Source organism: Colias eurytheme, chromosome 10 (genome assembly GCF_061535395.1).
Source record: "Colias eurytheme isolate Ceu_HAF_F1 chromosome 10, ilColEury1 Martin Lab GWU primary, whole genome shotgun sequence".
NCBI classification, from domain to species: Eukaryota; Metazoa; Arthropoda; class Insecta; order Lepidoptera; family Pieridae; genus Colias; species Colias eurytheme.
This window is the reverse complement of record NC_142989.1, coordinates 11195884-11212814: the sequence shown is the minus strand read 5'-3', so window position 1 is coordinate 11212814 and position 16931 is coordinate 11195884. Positions and strand designations below refer to the sequence as shown.

The following is a 16931-nucleotide window of genomic DNA, read 5'->3' as shown; positions in this document are numbered from 1 at the left end:
CTGGTTCCTTGGTGCACAAAGACCTAGATAGGACTAGGTGTTATCTGTTTTGTTATAGCATAGTATATCATAAAGCTTTCGACTCATGACTAAAGAAAAAATTCTGAAACATAAAGCTAAATTATATTATGTTAATTGTTACTGTGTTATATTTTTGTCTGCTCGCTCCGATGCTGTCCAGTATAAGATTTTAAAAGCTCTTCATAATTTTAAATTACTCCTATTTAAAAAAGACAAATACAATATAGGTAGATACCAAAACTTATTAAAATGTGAATTTTTCTTGAGTTATATTAGGTAATATTTTGTTTGTGATACTAATCTAAAATTTAACATAGGTTTAATCCTACTAATATTATAAATGTGTAAACTAATATTAAAAAAGTTTGTGAGGATGGATGTGTATGTGTACCTATGTTTGTAACTCTTTCACGCAAATACTACTGAACCGATTACAATGGAATTTAGCACACATATAGAGGGCAAAGTATAGGCTTTATCAAAACAGACCAGGCTTTTTTTAATTTGCTTTAAATATGTTTAATTGAGTCAATAAAATATTATACAACAGATATTTAAAACAATCAATGAGCTATTAATTAGCGGCGTCAGTGAATAGTTGTAGATATCATATTACTAATTCTAGAACATTCTCAAATCATCGCAAATAATTTTAAAATAAATTTGTTAAGATGTCTTACAAAATTCCTAAATGTGTCGTATTATTCAAGTTTGAAAATATATAAAGGAAGTAAATTAAATCCATACTAATATTATAAATGCGAAAGTAACTCTGTCTGTCTGTCTGTTACTTAATCACGCCTGAACTACTGAACCAATTTGTATGAAATTTGGTATAGATATATTTTGATACCCGAGAAAGGACATAGGATAGGTTTTATCCCGGAAATCCTACGGGAACGGGATTTTCTCTGAAAACGCGGGCGAAGCCGCGGGCGGAAAGCTAGTACATTATAAAAGCTTTTGAACTGATAAAATAGGTATTATAAAAATAATATTTTTTTTAAGTTCATTAATCTTAATATATATAAATCTCGTGTCACAATGTTTGTCCTCAATGGACTCCTAAACCTCTTAACCGATTATAATAAAATTCGCACACCATGTACAGTTCGATCCAACTTGAGAGATAGGATAGTTTAAACATGTAACCGGGGCGGACCACTAGTGAAGATATAATTATACTGAAATCAAGAGGAATATGATATGGATGTTGTTATTTTCCTAATATAATGAACAGTAGAAATATATTCCGTGCAAAAAAATATTTTAAGGTAAGTATGTACATAATATTATGCTGAATCGTAAAGGTTATAAGTTAATTATTTGGAGTCTGATTTCGTGGGAATCGCACAGATTCGTTCTACGGTCATTTTTATATTATACACGTGATGAAAATGTTATAATTAATTTGAAAGATGTACCTAGAATAAAGTCAAATAAGTGAATCCATACTTTTTAATATTATAAATGCGAAAGTAACTCTGTCTGTCTGTCTGTTACTCAATCACGCCTAAACTACTGAACCAATTTGCATGAAATTTGGTATGGAGATATTTTGATACCCGAGAAAGGACATAGGCTACTTTTTATAGCGAGATATGTACCACGGGCGAAGCCGGGGCGGACCGCTAGTCTGTATATAAATATCTTAGAATCGCACATTGGAATCGCAGTAATTTTCATATCAATTGCAATTGCAATATGTAGATTAAATATTTTTTCCACAGTGTTTTCGTCCTGAAACCTGTTATTATTAATTTATATGTATTATTTCTATTCCTTTCATTCCTTATGAATTTGCTGTTCTCTAAACAAAGTGATAAAATGTTTATGAATACAATTTACCACTGTTAAATCGACGATATTTGTGAAAATTGCTTATAGCACTTGGGCCAGTAATTGTACCATAATAACAAGCGAAGCATGTTCCGTTTGATAGATTATGTGGCTTCCGCCATAAAGGTTAAGGGTAGAACTAGACGATAACATCTTTGCTTTGTAACCATCTACTGCATTGGTAAATTCAAGCCTGATTATGTGGCATACCAAAGCTGTGTCTTCATGTGAGGTATGAGCAACTTATATAGACTTTTTATAACAGATTTTTTGGGTAGTTGGACTCAGGTTTTTCTTTGTCAGGAGGCGCTTGGCTTTGTGTAATATCGCACATAGTAACTGGATGTGCACCATACTTATATACTACTAGCGGTCCGCCCCGGCTTCGCCCGTGGTACATATTTCGCAATAAAGAGTAGCCTATGCCCTTTCTCGGGTATCAAAATATCTCCATACCAAATCTCATGCGAATTGGATCAGTAGTTTAGGCGTGATTGAGTAACAGACAGACAGACAGAGTTACTTTCGCATTTATAATATTAAGTATGAATTTATACTAGTTACATGCATTTAATGAATGTTTTCAATTTCTGCAGCACCTTCTAGTTCTAAAATAAGCATACAATATAATAATAATTTATATTCCATTTATGTATATGTATGTTCACATTAGCATACTATGTCCTCTGACTTGACTGGTTATTTGTATTCGCTATTTATTAGACCTCCCCTTATTTATGAGAATCGTAGCGGACAGCCATTGTCTTAATTGATTAGAGAATATTGGCTCACACTCCAACACCCGTTACGGTTTCTAAGTTTCGACCTAAAGCTGATAATAATTGAAATCAGGATTTTGAAGTGAAACTTCTTTAGGCGCGATGAGAGTAAAATTTCAAGGTCGTGTCTTGGCAATACCGTCACTTTATGGAATAAAGAGAAGATTTTGGTATTTTTGAATCTTGCCAAAGAAGTTTCACTTCTGACACGTGTGCTCGACACACACGCTCTTTTTTATATCAGGAGTAGTCAAGCATTTGACCATCGCTTCGTAAGAAAGCGACAAGCGTGGTCTAAGATGGAGCATGCTGACCTAAAAATGCCTATGTACACTTTTCATTTGATCAAGTCAAGATTATAATACACCTAAAGCCTGTAAATGTAATTAAAAAACTATGTACATGTTTGTTGTAGAAAGAAATCATTGATTTATTTATTTATTTTATAATTTTCGGAAAAAAACGGAAGTCTCTTCAATTCCCTACTGGTACGCATGACAAAAGAAGAAGCGATTGATTAAGATTAAAAAGAGGAAGGTTTACAGTCTACAGAATAGCAAAAAGTAGTAATAGGTATTATGTGAAAACTACTGTATTTCCTTATCATTGTTGAGTGCGATGAGTGATTGAATGACAAAGGCGCGTAGGCGCGTAACGCGTATTGTACCCAGTCATTAACTTTACCGCCCTTGTCAATTCTATCCTTATCCCTTCTCGCTTTTATAATGGTGAAATTTTATCTAAGGTATCTCTTTAAATAATTGCTGGTGGTAGTGTCGATCTTGTTTACGTAAGGTATTCCTTCGTCTCGGGTTTTAATAATAACAATTCATATTCATTATTCATAGTCTGCATAATAAATGAATAAAATGGATAGGAAAACGACCTCCGTTTTCCTGTCCACCTAAATATGCAGTCGTATGACGTATCCAATTTCCTTAATGTCTTCACCAGATATCCGGAAATCTGTTTAAGACGAATTCGTCCTCCTATTTAATTTTAAAACTTAACTTAATTTTACAACTTATTGCTAACTTAACTACAAGATAATGGAACATTTTTATTGAGTTTGACTATTCCAAGCTTTGTCTAATATAAAGACCTTTTATTTGTAATCTGTATCTACTTATCAGAGGCATTGATTTTTTTATAGTGGAGGAATTCGCATGAATTAATTAAATTATGATTTACTAGATTTCCGCCCGCGGCTTCGCCCGCGTTTTCAAAGGAAAACCCGCATAGTTCCCGTTCCCGTGGGATTTCCGGGATAAAACCTATCCTATGTGTTAATCCAAGTTACCCTCTATATGTGTGCTAAATTTCATTGTAATCGGTTCAGTAGTTTTTACGTGAAAGAGTAACAAACATCCATACATCCATGCATCCATACTTACAAACTTTCGCCTTTATAATAGTATTAAGATACCTACCTACTTACCGAAGATAAATACACTTACCAGAGATATTAATCCTAGCCTCGTCATAATAATCAAGGACGAACTCGTCGTCCTCCTCCGGCAGGGGCTCCTGGGGGTCCGCGCGGCGGTGCGTCGCGTTGGGGGCTCCGCTCACCAGCAGGGCGCAAAGCACCAGGCCCACCACCTCCATGCCGTCATCACCGCGCCGGGGACGCACTGAGAAAAGAATAGTGAATTGAAAAATTATTGAAAATCTTTATTGAAAATCTTTATTGAAAAATCTTAATTAAAATTTAAAAGAATGGAAAGAAAAGCAGTGGCAGAAATTGATCAGAATTCATGATGGCTAGACTGACCGGTTGGCTTGGTTGGTAATAGCCCTGCCTTCCAAGCCCGAGGTCATGGGTTCGATTCCCACCCGGGGCAAATATTTGTGTGATGAACATAGATGTTTACTCTGTATCTGGGTGTTAATTATCTATTTATTTAAAATTATATATTATGTATATATGTTTATCATGCAGCCATCTGGTTTCCATAACACAAACGAAAAGCTTAGTATGGGATCAGATCGTGCCGTGTGTGAAAATTGTCCTGAAAAATTTTGTCCTGAATAGAAGTGAAAAGTAAGATAGAAATGACTAGAAGTAGAATAGAGGTAGATAGAAGAACTGATGAGCAATTTAGAAAGCGTAGATTTCATAAGAGAGATTTAGGGGTACATAGGTACAAGGTAGGATCCGGTGATCTTTGAATAGAATGCAATTTAAAGTTACGTTTTATAGAGACGCTTTCCGCGTAGTAAAATGAGATAGCCATGGGAATTAGATATTTTACCCTTTTAGGGTATGTCACACTCTATTTTCCAGACACAAAATTAATCATTAAAACGCTCAAAGCGTCGTCAAATAAGATTATTTAAGTTCCTAATAAAATAATTTATGATGAAAGAAAATAAAGGTGTCATATCATATTATTTATTCAATTTGGTTTAGATCCAACAAGAAATTAGTTAGAGTAAAAAATGAGAGTGGGCAGTTAAGTAGATAGAAATAAGGTCTGTTGATGAGTGGGCGTTTCCTTCATCTATCAAATTAATAGATTCAGTGGAAATGGAAATAGGATTACAGTATATAAAAGATATTAATATATCTAACCCAAATCCTCCAAGATTTCGATTACTAGTAAAATATTATTTACACAATAAATGAAAATGAACGAAATATAATATTTTATCTCGAAAGCCAGTCGAAATTGTTTTTGTAGTTTGAATGTCATCAATATTCCGGGGATTTCATTTGTCCACGAAAGATAAATTTGTTTTCATTTGACTCGGCCGCGTTCAATAAATAGTGAAAGTAGAAATTTATTACTGGACCCCTGTCTGTATGTATATTATAATATATCTACTATTCGAAAGCTTTTATCACCTAATTCGGTTTCTGAGGTATTCAGATTTAATTGAAGACATTTTTGAGAATCTTCATTTGAGCATACATTCTTCATTAACGATACGCTGACAGTATTAAAAGGCACCTTTTTATTTATTTCTCCTAAAGTTTTGTTCTAATAGTAACGGGATAGTAGCTTGCTCGGTAAAAACATGGTAACAATATAGTCATCCAGTTTACAGCTGTACTCATAGCTGTAAACAGATTCAGCCCTGTACAATGACGTCTTAAAGCAGTATTATTTCCGCATATTTCCGTGGAAAAATGGCAGCGCTTTATAGGTATAGCGCTATCTCTTTCTCACACCGGAAATAATACTACTATGAGACATCATGGTAACCTGAGATTTAAAATAATCTAGAACTAGATGAAAAGAGCCATGACATGATGGTCTAAGATTTGGATATGCGCAGTATGGTAAGTTTATTTTGGAATAAAACGCCTTGTTAAAAGAAAATCCATTTTATTATAAAGCACGTGCTGGAAACGTCACACGAACCCATAGAAATAGGGTAAACATCTTGTTTCATATTAACATAATTCAATTATTGTACGCACTTTGTAATGTTTACTTGTACATAATACAATATTTACGTTCTAAATAAAAATATAAAGAGGTATCTTTCTTTTTAAATCGGTAAAAATACTGAAACACTTTTCCTTCAAATTTTTTAACTGGACTTTCAAATAAAATGAAACATTTTATTCCCTTGCTTAAATAAAAATAATGATATTTCAATAATTACAATAATGCACTTAATAAATTTCGTGTATAACAAATTATATTTATTTCTTTGCCTTTTCAAAATGTTCTTATAACCATGTTATCCGATGATGAGAGATGATATTTGTAAACATCTAAAAATAGGATTATATCATTATTCTGGGCAATGCGCAGTCAAATAAAAATGTCCTGATCGTAATGATATTTGGTTCAATGATTTTCTAATAAATATTAATGAATTTTCCAGAATACCGGAGATGGATAGGATGTGACATGATCTTTATATTATATTTATTTACTAGAGGTCCGCCCCGGCTTCGCCCGTGGTACATATTTCGCAATAAAAGGTAGCCTATGTCCTTTCTCGGGTATCAAAATATCTCCATACCAAATTTCATGCAAATTGGTTCAGTAGTTTAGGCGTGATTGAGTAACAGACAGACAGACAGAGTTACTTTCGCATTTATAATATTAGTATAGATTATTATATTATATTTATTTATTTACACTAGGTATCTGTGACGCGCGGTTTTTCCCACGAACAAACTCGCACCGAAAATGAAATATTTCTGTAGGTAGCTGATGTGTTATTCTGAAGTCTAAATTATAATCTAATAATGTAAACTTTCATCTTGATTTCATCCAAATCCAAACCTTCGCATTTATAATATTAGCATTGTATACATAATTTCATTTTATTTATTAACATTGTATACATAATTTCATTTTATTTATTTACATTATATACATATAATAAATAATTACATACTGATATTATATCTACCTATATTACATGTTTTAACTGATGTATTTATTTATTTATTATGGTATCTATCTTATTATTGGAAATATATCTCACATAATATACTCATTTTAAATTATTCCTATATACAACTATAGACTGAAACTCCAATAGTCACTTGGGAAGTTGGGGTCACTGAAAATCAGTGGTGGTAAGGTATTAATCACCTTGCCATCATAAACTGAGCTGGCTCCATTTGTCAGGTCACTCACTGCCACATTACCAACTGTTTCTCAGGAATAAGATTCTTTTATTTTTAGAATTTTTCTTTTATTTTTCCTTTGTAAATGTATATCTTTATGTGATTCTGACAATAAATGTGTTTTATTTATTTATATATTTAACAAGATTCATTGCTCTTTCCATGTATTAGATCTAAATTTTAGCTTCTAGGTTCATATTTCTACATTATTTTAATACTCATCAACTTCAACATCTCTAGCTTTGCCCCGCGGTTTTACTCGCAGTGTTCCGCTCCTGTTGGTCATAGCGGGATGATATTTAGCCTACAGCCTTCGTAGATAAATGGGCAATCTAACATCGAAATAATTTTTCAAATCGGTCGAGTAGTTCCCGAGATTAGCGCATTCAAACAAACAAACTCTTCAGCTTTATAATATTTCTAATATAGATTTGTGTAAAATGCCAAAATAACAAATTACTAGCCATTCGCCAAATATATTCGTTAGTAGAAAATATATTCGCTTTTTTTGGCTAGAATTAGTGCTTTATGCAGTGTTGAAAATAGAAATGATTCTATTTTATTCAATTCTTGGTGGAATTATTGCGGCAGCCCAAGCCCGTGTAAATACCGCATTGGAATACATTTATTTGCTTCGTAAATGGTTTAAAGAATGATTTATGAATAATTTAAAGACGCTCAATAAATATTTATTTATGTTTGCAATTTTAATGTTCACTCTTCGTTGAAGTTTATGAAAAAATATAGGTACTTCAACTTGCAGTTAATAATTATTATAGGTAACTTTATTTTCAGTACAAATATGTAGTTTTGTATGATAAAAGAAATCTTAAAATCGGTCTAGTAGTTTTTGGGTAAAACGAATATGAAATGAAATGAATTCATACAAATGAAATATTATAGGTACCTACCGACCCATAGATAAACTTTTAGACTATTCACTATTTAGTTTAAATATATCTAAATTAACGTTATAATATAGTATAGTAATTTAATTTCCAATTGAAATCATACATTATGCCCGAATGTGCCCAAATATTTAAAGTATTGACATAATTTACTTATTTACATGTAAGTGAAGTCCCGTGTCCCGTGTAGTGGGGTAATTGCAGATGCATTATGCATACATTTGTTTCGCTGATCCATTTCCTTTAGGGACAAGTAGGTGATCAGCCTTCTGTGTCCTGCCAGACCGAGACATTTATTTTTCTTCGTCTCCACCGGGAATCGAACCCAGGACCCCTCGGTTCGTAGCGTAGAAACGCTCACGCGTCAACCACTGTACCAAGGCGGCGGTCAAAGTTACATGATGCTATAAGGAAAAAATAATAGTTAATTAATTAAATTCTGAATATTAAGTGTGATTTTATTGTCGTCAAATGTTATACAGTAACATATAACTGATATATAGTCTATGGTTATATTTATCTGTGGTTTTACAACGATGCTATAAATGTTGTATTGTTTATCTGTGTGAATTATTTTTGATATTATTTGTGGTTTTATACAACGAGCTTCACTTATCTGTTTATTTCGCAACTGGATATTCCATTCTATCACTTCAAAGACAAGGCAATTTTAGCCTAGGAATACCACATTCCTAATTTCATAAATTCAACTTAGTACTATAAAATCTCAAACTCGCATCTTAAATATATACATACTGCATTTCTCAAGTAGTCTCAAGTATTATAACCGAGTGAATTAACGAAGGTGTTAGCAATGACTCAAAGCTTAAACTGACGTTTAAATACGTGTGTATTTACGCTTTTGCCGGTTAACTTTTTCAGCATGCCTGTGGTTGTGCATTGACGCACTGCAGTTGGAGCTTTTGACCTTATATAAATGGGCTATATTAACCTCATCCAGTTTTTTGGTATAATAGTTCTTGTTGGTAATTGTAGGGTAGCGAATAGAGGCTTGTTTCGATGTAGCTTGATAAGGTTTTTGGCTCAAAACTAAGTTTTTATTTCAAGGATACTATTGTGTTATAATTGGTTGGTACATGTGTTTATTGTGTCCATTACTTATCTTATTTACGTAAATTATATTTCTTATTTTATATAAGTATATAAAATTGAGTCCAATTTAAAAATATGAATAACTACTCTCAAGTTAACATTCAAGACGTTTACTCTACAGAGCGCTACAAAGAAATATACTTACATGCACTCGAAATACATAATCCCTTTTCTCGTGTAGCCGAGTAGAAAATTATTATGTTTCACGAAACTAAAGAGCACATTGAAAATGCTAGCTCTAAGCGTAAGAAAGCGACTTGATAATTGTTTAATATGTATCTAAATAATATTTACGAAAGCTCCGCGGGTGAGTGTATATATGGATGTATGTAACTGCATCATAACCAAAATACTGAACAGTTATTGATGAAGCTAAACAGAGTTGTAGATTATGTGCATCATAGGGAATTGATGCATCACTAGTTCCTTATAACGCAGAATAAAAAATTAAGAAGACATAATATTATAATCTATGAAAAATGTATTTGCATGCCGTTGAATAACGGCTAAACATGCTGAAATAATGTATCTTATTCTTAACACCTATGTATACCATGTTTACTTGCAAATAAACGATTTATTTATTTATTTATAAAAGTTATTTAAATAACTTTTAAGTTATTGCATATAGCTTCTATCGCGGGCCTTGAGCGTGGGGACCGAATCTAGAAATTTAGTAACGAAAAACCTCACGCTTCCCACTCCGACGGGCGCGGAGGTGTGGCTTGAAGGCATAGCATGCAATAGCTTTACCGCGGCAGTCCCCGAGTGCCACACGTCTTTTTTTTTCATTTTATTAGGAAATAATTCGTAGGTTAGCGTGGTAGATTGTGGTACGAGAAGGTCTGTAATTTGGAAAGCCTTAAAACGATTATCTTAACGGAACTATCAATTAATAGAACTTCAAAGACCCAATAATGAAATGACATCTATTGAAAAGAATATTCAGAAAATATATTGCAATAGCACTCCCACGTAGATGTGGATAGAAATAATAATAACATGTACGCTCAAAATTAAATTATTTCGCTCCGTTTATTATTGAATTTTCAATGCAATTTCAACGCTCACGTATTTAAATGTAGGAACAATTTATTTATAAAACGATGAACTAAATGTTGAAGATTCAAACTATATTATACAAGCTTGTTGCCCTCGATTTGTTTACGTTTACGTAATAACATTGTTTTAGAATAAAGATGATTATTTTTTGTTGCGAGAATTTAAGTACAAAATCTATTAGACCCAAAAAATATATAAAGGTATTGTTTAAAAGAACTAAAAAACCCGCTGTAATAAGATAAACTTACGAAATTATTGATTGTCACCGATAAGTGTCCTTGATAAGCGTACAAGGTGTGATTGTATCTATTCCTTTGTTAAAATCGAGTTTAAAGGAGTACAGGACTCCTTGTAACCCGATTTTGACAAACATAGAAACTTGAAAACATACAGGTGAAGCGAATAAAGCATGTTGAATAGATATAAAACTTTCAATTAATAAAGTTCAAAAGTAGTTAATAAATAAATGGTGTTTTATAGAAAAAATAATATTTCCAACTCCCATTTGTACACATTACATTTTCTAAGATCGTTTAAGTCCGTGCAGTTACTAAACTAAAGATATAAGTACAAAGTTTGACGTTTTCTTTTGATTTATTAGCCGTGTTGAGTTAAAGTATGTGAGGAAATATTACGATCATCTAAATTCTTATGGGATAAATACACCATAGTATAAAATTATAATATTATATTGTGCACAGTATCTTAAGATTTTTGAATGATGAATGAATTGACAAAAGAAAATTAAAAATTAGTAACTATAAACTACGAGAATATTATTTGTAGTTTCTATAATATTAATTTTAATATTTTAATTAATCTTTATCTATTTTATACATTCATGAGAAATATAAGATTCAATATACTTACAAACTAGACACTGTAGTTTCCACTTTATAGTTCTGCACTTAATGGTGCAAAAGATTTATGACTGAAGAAATCTGTCCTAGTTTTCCGATCTATTAAATTTTTCTAGCCCTTGACTTAATTGGTCATAAAATCTAACACAAATGACATAAATGAAATTTTATTTTTTATCTGTATTCTAAGTTATCCGAGAGACTTTGTTCTGCAGTTTGGTTACAAAACTGTTCACGATAATTTTTTATGCATAGTGTAGTTATTGATTAATAATAACAATGTCTAAGCCCGTTGGGAATGATAATCTGAATAAAAATGATAAATATTTTTCCAACAGACATGTTTGTAAATATTTGTAAAAGAAAAAAAAACATTTTTTTGTCTATCGCTATATAACGCTATACTACAGGCATAGCATTGTTTTATCTTATTATTACTTCTTATTTTAGTTTTATTTAACATAAACTTTTATAATTCAACAACAGGATTCCCAGACCACAAATTGATAAAACAATATAGTATTACATTATCTGTGGTTTCACAGTAAAAACCCTTAACAGATTGCTGTATTATATTTAAGTCTGTTGATGTTATTTACAGTGAGATTATATATATTTCAAAATAATGTAATGTAATAGACAACCCTTATTAATTCCCATTACAATTTACAGGGACACAATATGCTTCGTTACAATCAAGTTACAAACCACCACGCTGTCTACTGCGGCTTTGTAGTGTCATATGTCGCCACTTTTGGCACAGCTTTTGGCTCTTAGACATGAGGATTTCCTTACAAGAAAGTACTGTAATAAGAAGTACGTAGTGTATTCAATAATTTTTGCCTTTACATCTTTACCCAAATTAGTTTGTTAATACATTTAAAATATGCACTTAGATATTAAAATAAACATTCGCATTTTAATAATACGATAAAGAACACAACGATATATCGTACGACAAATTTATCGTACCCTCAAAATGTAAACATGCCAGTTAAAATAGGCTACGCGTGTTTAGTTCGATACAATTAGTAACGCTTAAAAATAAGCGTAACCGATTGTGTTAATACCATGTTGACATTTAAGATATGTTTGTACTCTCTAATTAAAAATTCACACGCCACGCTAAGGCGTCTACACACGAGAAAATTGTTCAAAGAGAAATAAGGGAAGGAAATATTTGATGGCTCTTTCATGTTAGGTAACCGAGGATTGTGTGGAAGCAACTTAATTTTATTTGAGCTTTTTATGACTAAAATGAAGGTGAAATGGATTTTGGTAAAAGGGTGTACCTATAGGTTGTAATAAAATCTAGGATTGGAACTGTGATTAGAACAATAGGTACTTCATGTGTTACAATATCGTCTTAATACTATAGTTTCCTTACAAAAACATTTAAAGATTCGTTTTACTGAAAACTGGAATATCTTGAACTAGTTTATGTCAAATTAGCAGCGCTTTCTTACCCACAAAGGGAAAATTCACCCACCTCTTAAGCCAGTTACGTAAGACAATCACAAATCTCCACACTGCACATCACTCATATACAATCTGTATTACTTTTAATTTAACATTTCATATAAAAACACCAATTACAAAATCGTATAATAATGCACTTTCGATATTAGTTCACATCCGTATCACTAAGCGCTGACTTGTATCCGAACTTTTTGGTGATGGTACGTGCTGGCTGGTGATATTTTAATTAAAAAAAAAGATAGTGTTGTGATTCGAAATTTAAACGTGTTTTATAAGAAGGGTGGAAACGAGCGCGTGCAGTGAGCCGCGCGGTCGCGGGCGGTGACGATCGACGGTCCGCGCCGGCGCGAACATTGCACCCCTTTGGACAGAGACGAATCGGCGGAAAACTGTTTTTTTATATGTATATATTGTGTGTGCTGATCAATGTCACATTAAGTCCTTGTAAACGAGTTTATTTACTATCTAATTGAATGATCGTGATAAAACAGATATTTTGGTAGAAATCGATATGTGAAGCGGTGTAACCTACATCATAAATATAGGTCAAGGTAACTTAACTATTCAGTATTCTTAATTATTATGATTAAGTTTGTTTTTTTAATAAATAATAATTAATGTTAATTGTTAACCAATTAAGCGCTTGATGATTTTATAATCTAGGTATACTAATATTATAAAGCCGAAGAGTTTGTTTGTTTGTTTGAACATGCTAATCTCAGGTACTGGTCTGATTTGAAAAATTCTTCGGTGTATTAGATTGCCCGTTTATCGAGGAAGGCTATAGGCTATAATCATCACGCTAAGACTAACAGGAGAGGAGTAATGCGGGTGAAACCGCGGGGCATAGCTAGTACAATAATAATATTCCAATTTTTTATATATTTATTTTATAACGTTTAACTTTACTTAAATAATATACAATCATACAATAAGTAATACAACTTTAGTTACAATTTTTCGTTTGACATACAGTGCAAGATAACAAAAAAAAAACTTAAGTACCTACTTAAAACTTTAATCAATAAAGATGTAATAATCCTAAGTCTACATTTTTAGTTTAAAGTAACAATTACAAAATAAAACATTTGGAACTGCACATAATGAAAATAAATACAAATTCAAACCCATGTTATCTATCGTCAGTATTCTAGAACCTTTCATTATTTATTTAGCAATTTTCTAATACGTCCCTATGAAAACGTCTATTTGCCGAGTGCGGGCGACAATCCCCGAAGCCAGCCGACGCGACCCGCCTGAAGTTCTCTAGCTAGCGTAACTTGACCTGCCCTGCCGTTCAACTAATACAATTTTCGTGGTAATCTCGAGGATAAGTGCTCGTGTTGAGGTGTCAAGCGTTTATGGTTGTCATGCGCGTTCAGAGGCGGTGGCACGAAATATAGCTTTTTGATTATTTAATCTTTTTTGAATACGATCTTTAATTTGTTCCGCATAGGGTAAACACTGTTTACTAACACAGTTGATTACTTATCTATTATTTATCTATAAGAGGTTTAGAGGTGCGTGTTCAATACAATAATGCTTTGGGCGGAATTTACAAACAGTATATCGTTCTTTCCTTTTCCTGGGATTTCTGAGCGAAATTCATTCGATTTCAAAAGCCTCATAGATATACACCACGGTATCATCTCATAGATATACAAAAGGTGTATTTTCAAGTATAATACTTTATCCTTGCCGGTTATTAAGGATTTCCTTAATATCTGACCTGCTGGGAATTTCCCGGGTTCTCAGACCCTATATATTATTTACATATAAATGAACTTAAAGAATAGCGTGAGCTCTTTATATAACAGTTTTTACTTTTTATATACCATTAATTACAATTTTAAATACACTTGCACCTTATTAAAATAAATAAGTAAAAATATCTTAGAGCATTAAACCAACTGCTCTTAGTAAAAAGTACACAGTTTCATATCGTTTTTACGTATCCTGCTGTAATTCGCTGCACATGTAGATCTGGTTTTTCCTTTAGTTTGCAAATCGTTTACCAATATTTATTTTCCTGTGTATTATAAATTTTTGAATTGTATAACTTCCGATGGGTTTGGCGCTGGAAGATCTGTGAAAGTAAACAGCTTTTCTTAGTGTTATGATTGACAAATTAAATAAATCCCTCGTGTGCATTTCATATTTCAATGTTCATTTTGACTCACATCAATTTTTTACTCGACAAACAGTGGCCTGTGTCTTTTTTCAAGGATTATTCTACTTTACTGTAATGGTCTGATTTTATTTTATATTTTTTTGTTGGACAAGAGAGAAGTTTGAAAGATCATTTAGAATTAATGTAGCATCATCCTGTTGAAATACTTCTTTAAATAAGTATTTCGATACAATATCAAAAAATATCACAAAGATGTACTCTATAGTATTTACTCACGATAAGTCCCCGCCTTCAAAAAGGTCAGTGCTTTCAAAACACCCACAGTAGCCCCGATTATCCCAACACTAACGCCTCCTATGATACCAGCAGCCAAGGCAGCATCTGATGGTTCATCCCTCGGTATCCTGTACACCAGGCTGGCTGTCTCGTTGCCATGGGGACCAGGAAGGTCAGACTCTATAGTGATGAGCAGTTCTTCACAGGTAAGTGACGATATATCGATGTTTAATGTTTCGTTCCTGTAAAATAAATAATATTTTTTGTAGGTAGGTAGTTCATTCACATTATATTATCTGTTTCAATTATTTAACTTTATAAGATGTTAGTTTCACTTATATGTGTTTATTTATTTACATAAATACCAACAAAAGTCAAAGATAATATTTAAAAAATTATGTGACGTATTGTACACAATATTGTATGTATAATTATGTTTACGTCAAAATGCCTGAACATGGCCTGAACCGATTTTGACAAAGGATACTTCCTGTTGCGAATTGTTGTCAAATGGGAAATTCGAAAATTTATGTATTTAAATTAAATTTATTTAAAACTAGAGGTCCGCCCCGGCTTCGCCCGTGGTACATATTTCGCAAAAAAAGGTAGCCTATGTCCTTTCTCGGGTATCAAAATATCTCCATACCAAATTTCATGCAAATTGGTAGTTTAGGCGTGATTGAGTAACAGACAGACAGACAGAGTTACTTTCGCATTTATAATATTAGTATGGATTTATGTATTGAAGTATGAACGTGATTACATATACTTACAGAGATACCGTGGTGTTGTCCGTTTTATACTCCTCCAAATCAATTGTTAAAACTTCACATTGGTCGGTAACACTTACATGAACAAATGCCAATACCTGAAAATTCGATTTTGATTGTTGTGAAGATCTCACATTATATTTAGTACAGGGAGGGATTAAAAAAATTCTCAAAAACTCTCACTTAGTAAATACATGATTTTTTTACATAGGACCAATAATTATCAATTTAAATAAACAAAAAAATATAGAACAACTTCACGCTGAAAATCATTTCGAAAAAGTTCTTCTTGGTCTTTTCTTTAGAAGGTACTATTGTAATTCACAGGAGATAATTATTAAGTTACTAGTTTACCGCCCGCGGCTTCGCTCGCTTTGCCTAAAACCCAATACATTATATACTAAAACCTTCGTCTTTAATCACTCTATCTATTAAAAAAACCGCATCAAAATCCGTTGGGTAGTTTTAAAGATTTAAGCGTACAAAGGGACATAGGGACAGAGAAAGCTACTTTGTTTTATACTATGTGATGAATTATTATCTTATGGATATAAATATAGATTTAATACATACCATGAAAGACACATAAACAATATATGCACACATATTGAATAAATCCGAATACTATGCACTTTATTCTGCACTTCACATGACACGACTATTCACAAATAAATCAGTTTTATTATAAGTATACAATTTACATTTTCCCTATTCTTGTGACGCACTATATTAACCTATATGCAGGAAGATTGGTAATAATTATTTGTAAAATAGAGCACCATATAAGGTATGTTTAATAAATAAGATGATTCTTAATTCTAAATAAGAGTGATTCATTTGACGGTAACGCCTTTACGCCCTAATAATAACATTTTAATTTCTTTTAGAAGCGCTTTTGATCTTTATAATATTTATGTCGTGGCCATATCGTAGATTTGCTCATTTCATGAAATGATTGATCATTTCACGAAATGGTCGCATTTCATGAAATGGTTGAATGTCTATTGGCCACATCATGATGTGGTTTGAGCTGATCAATGATAAGAAATCGTTTCTCGATATGGCCAACTAAACGCGCGGTTTTTTCATGAAATGA

At 32.4% G+C, this 16931-nt stretch overlaps 2 protein-coding genes across 2 annotated transcripts in view; both read right to left on the bottom strand.

Moving 5' to 3' along the window:
• LOC149905459 (uncharacterized) overlaps nt 1–12859 on the bottom strand; it is a 42132-nt gene extending 29273 nt beyond the window's left edge. The window contains exons 1-2 of the mRNA XM_090106437.1: nt 12669–12859; nt 4097–4273 (exon numbers count right to left, since the gene is read on the bottom strand). Of these exons, the coding sequence (XP_089962563.1) occupies nt 4097–4247 (151 nt within the window). The 5' untranslated portion in view covers nt 4248–4273; nt 12669–12859. The remainder of the gene's footprint in view (nt 1–4096; nt 4274–12668) is intronic.
• Nucleotides 12860–14506: 1647 nt separating this feature from the next.
• Nucleotides 14507–16505, bottom strand: LOC149905458 (uncharacterized). The gene is made up of 4 exons (XM_090106127.1): nt 16409–16505; nt 15839–15933; nt 15066–15307; nt 14507–14744 (listed from the first exon to the last, which is right to left on the bottom strand). Exons 1-4 carry the CDS (start codon nt 16439–16441, stop codon nt 14695–14697), a joined length of 420 nt encoding a protein of 139 aa, XP_089962253.1. The 5' UTR covers nt 16442–16505; the 3' UTR covers nt 14507–14694.
• Nucleotides 16506–16931: the final 426 nt, after the last annotated feature.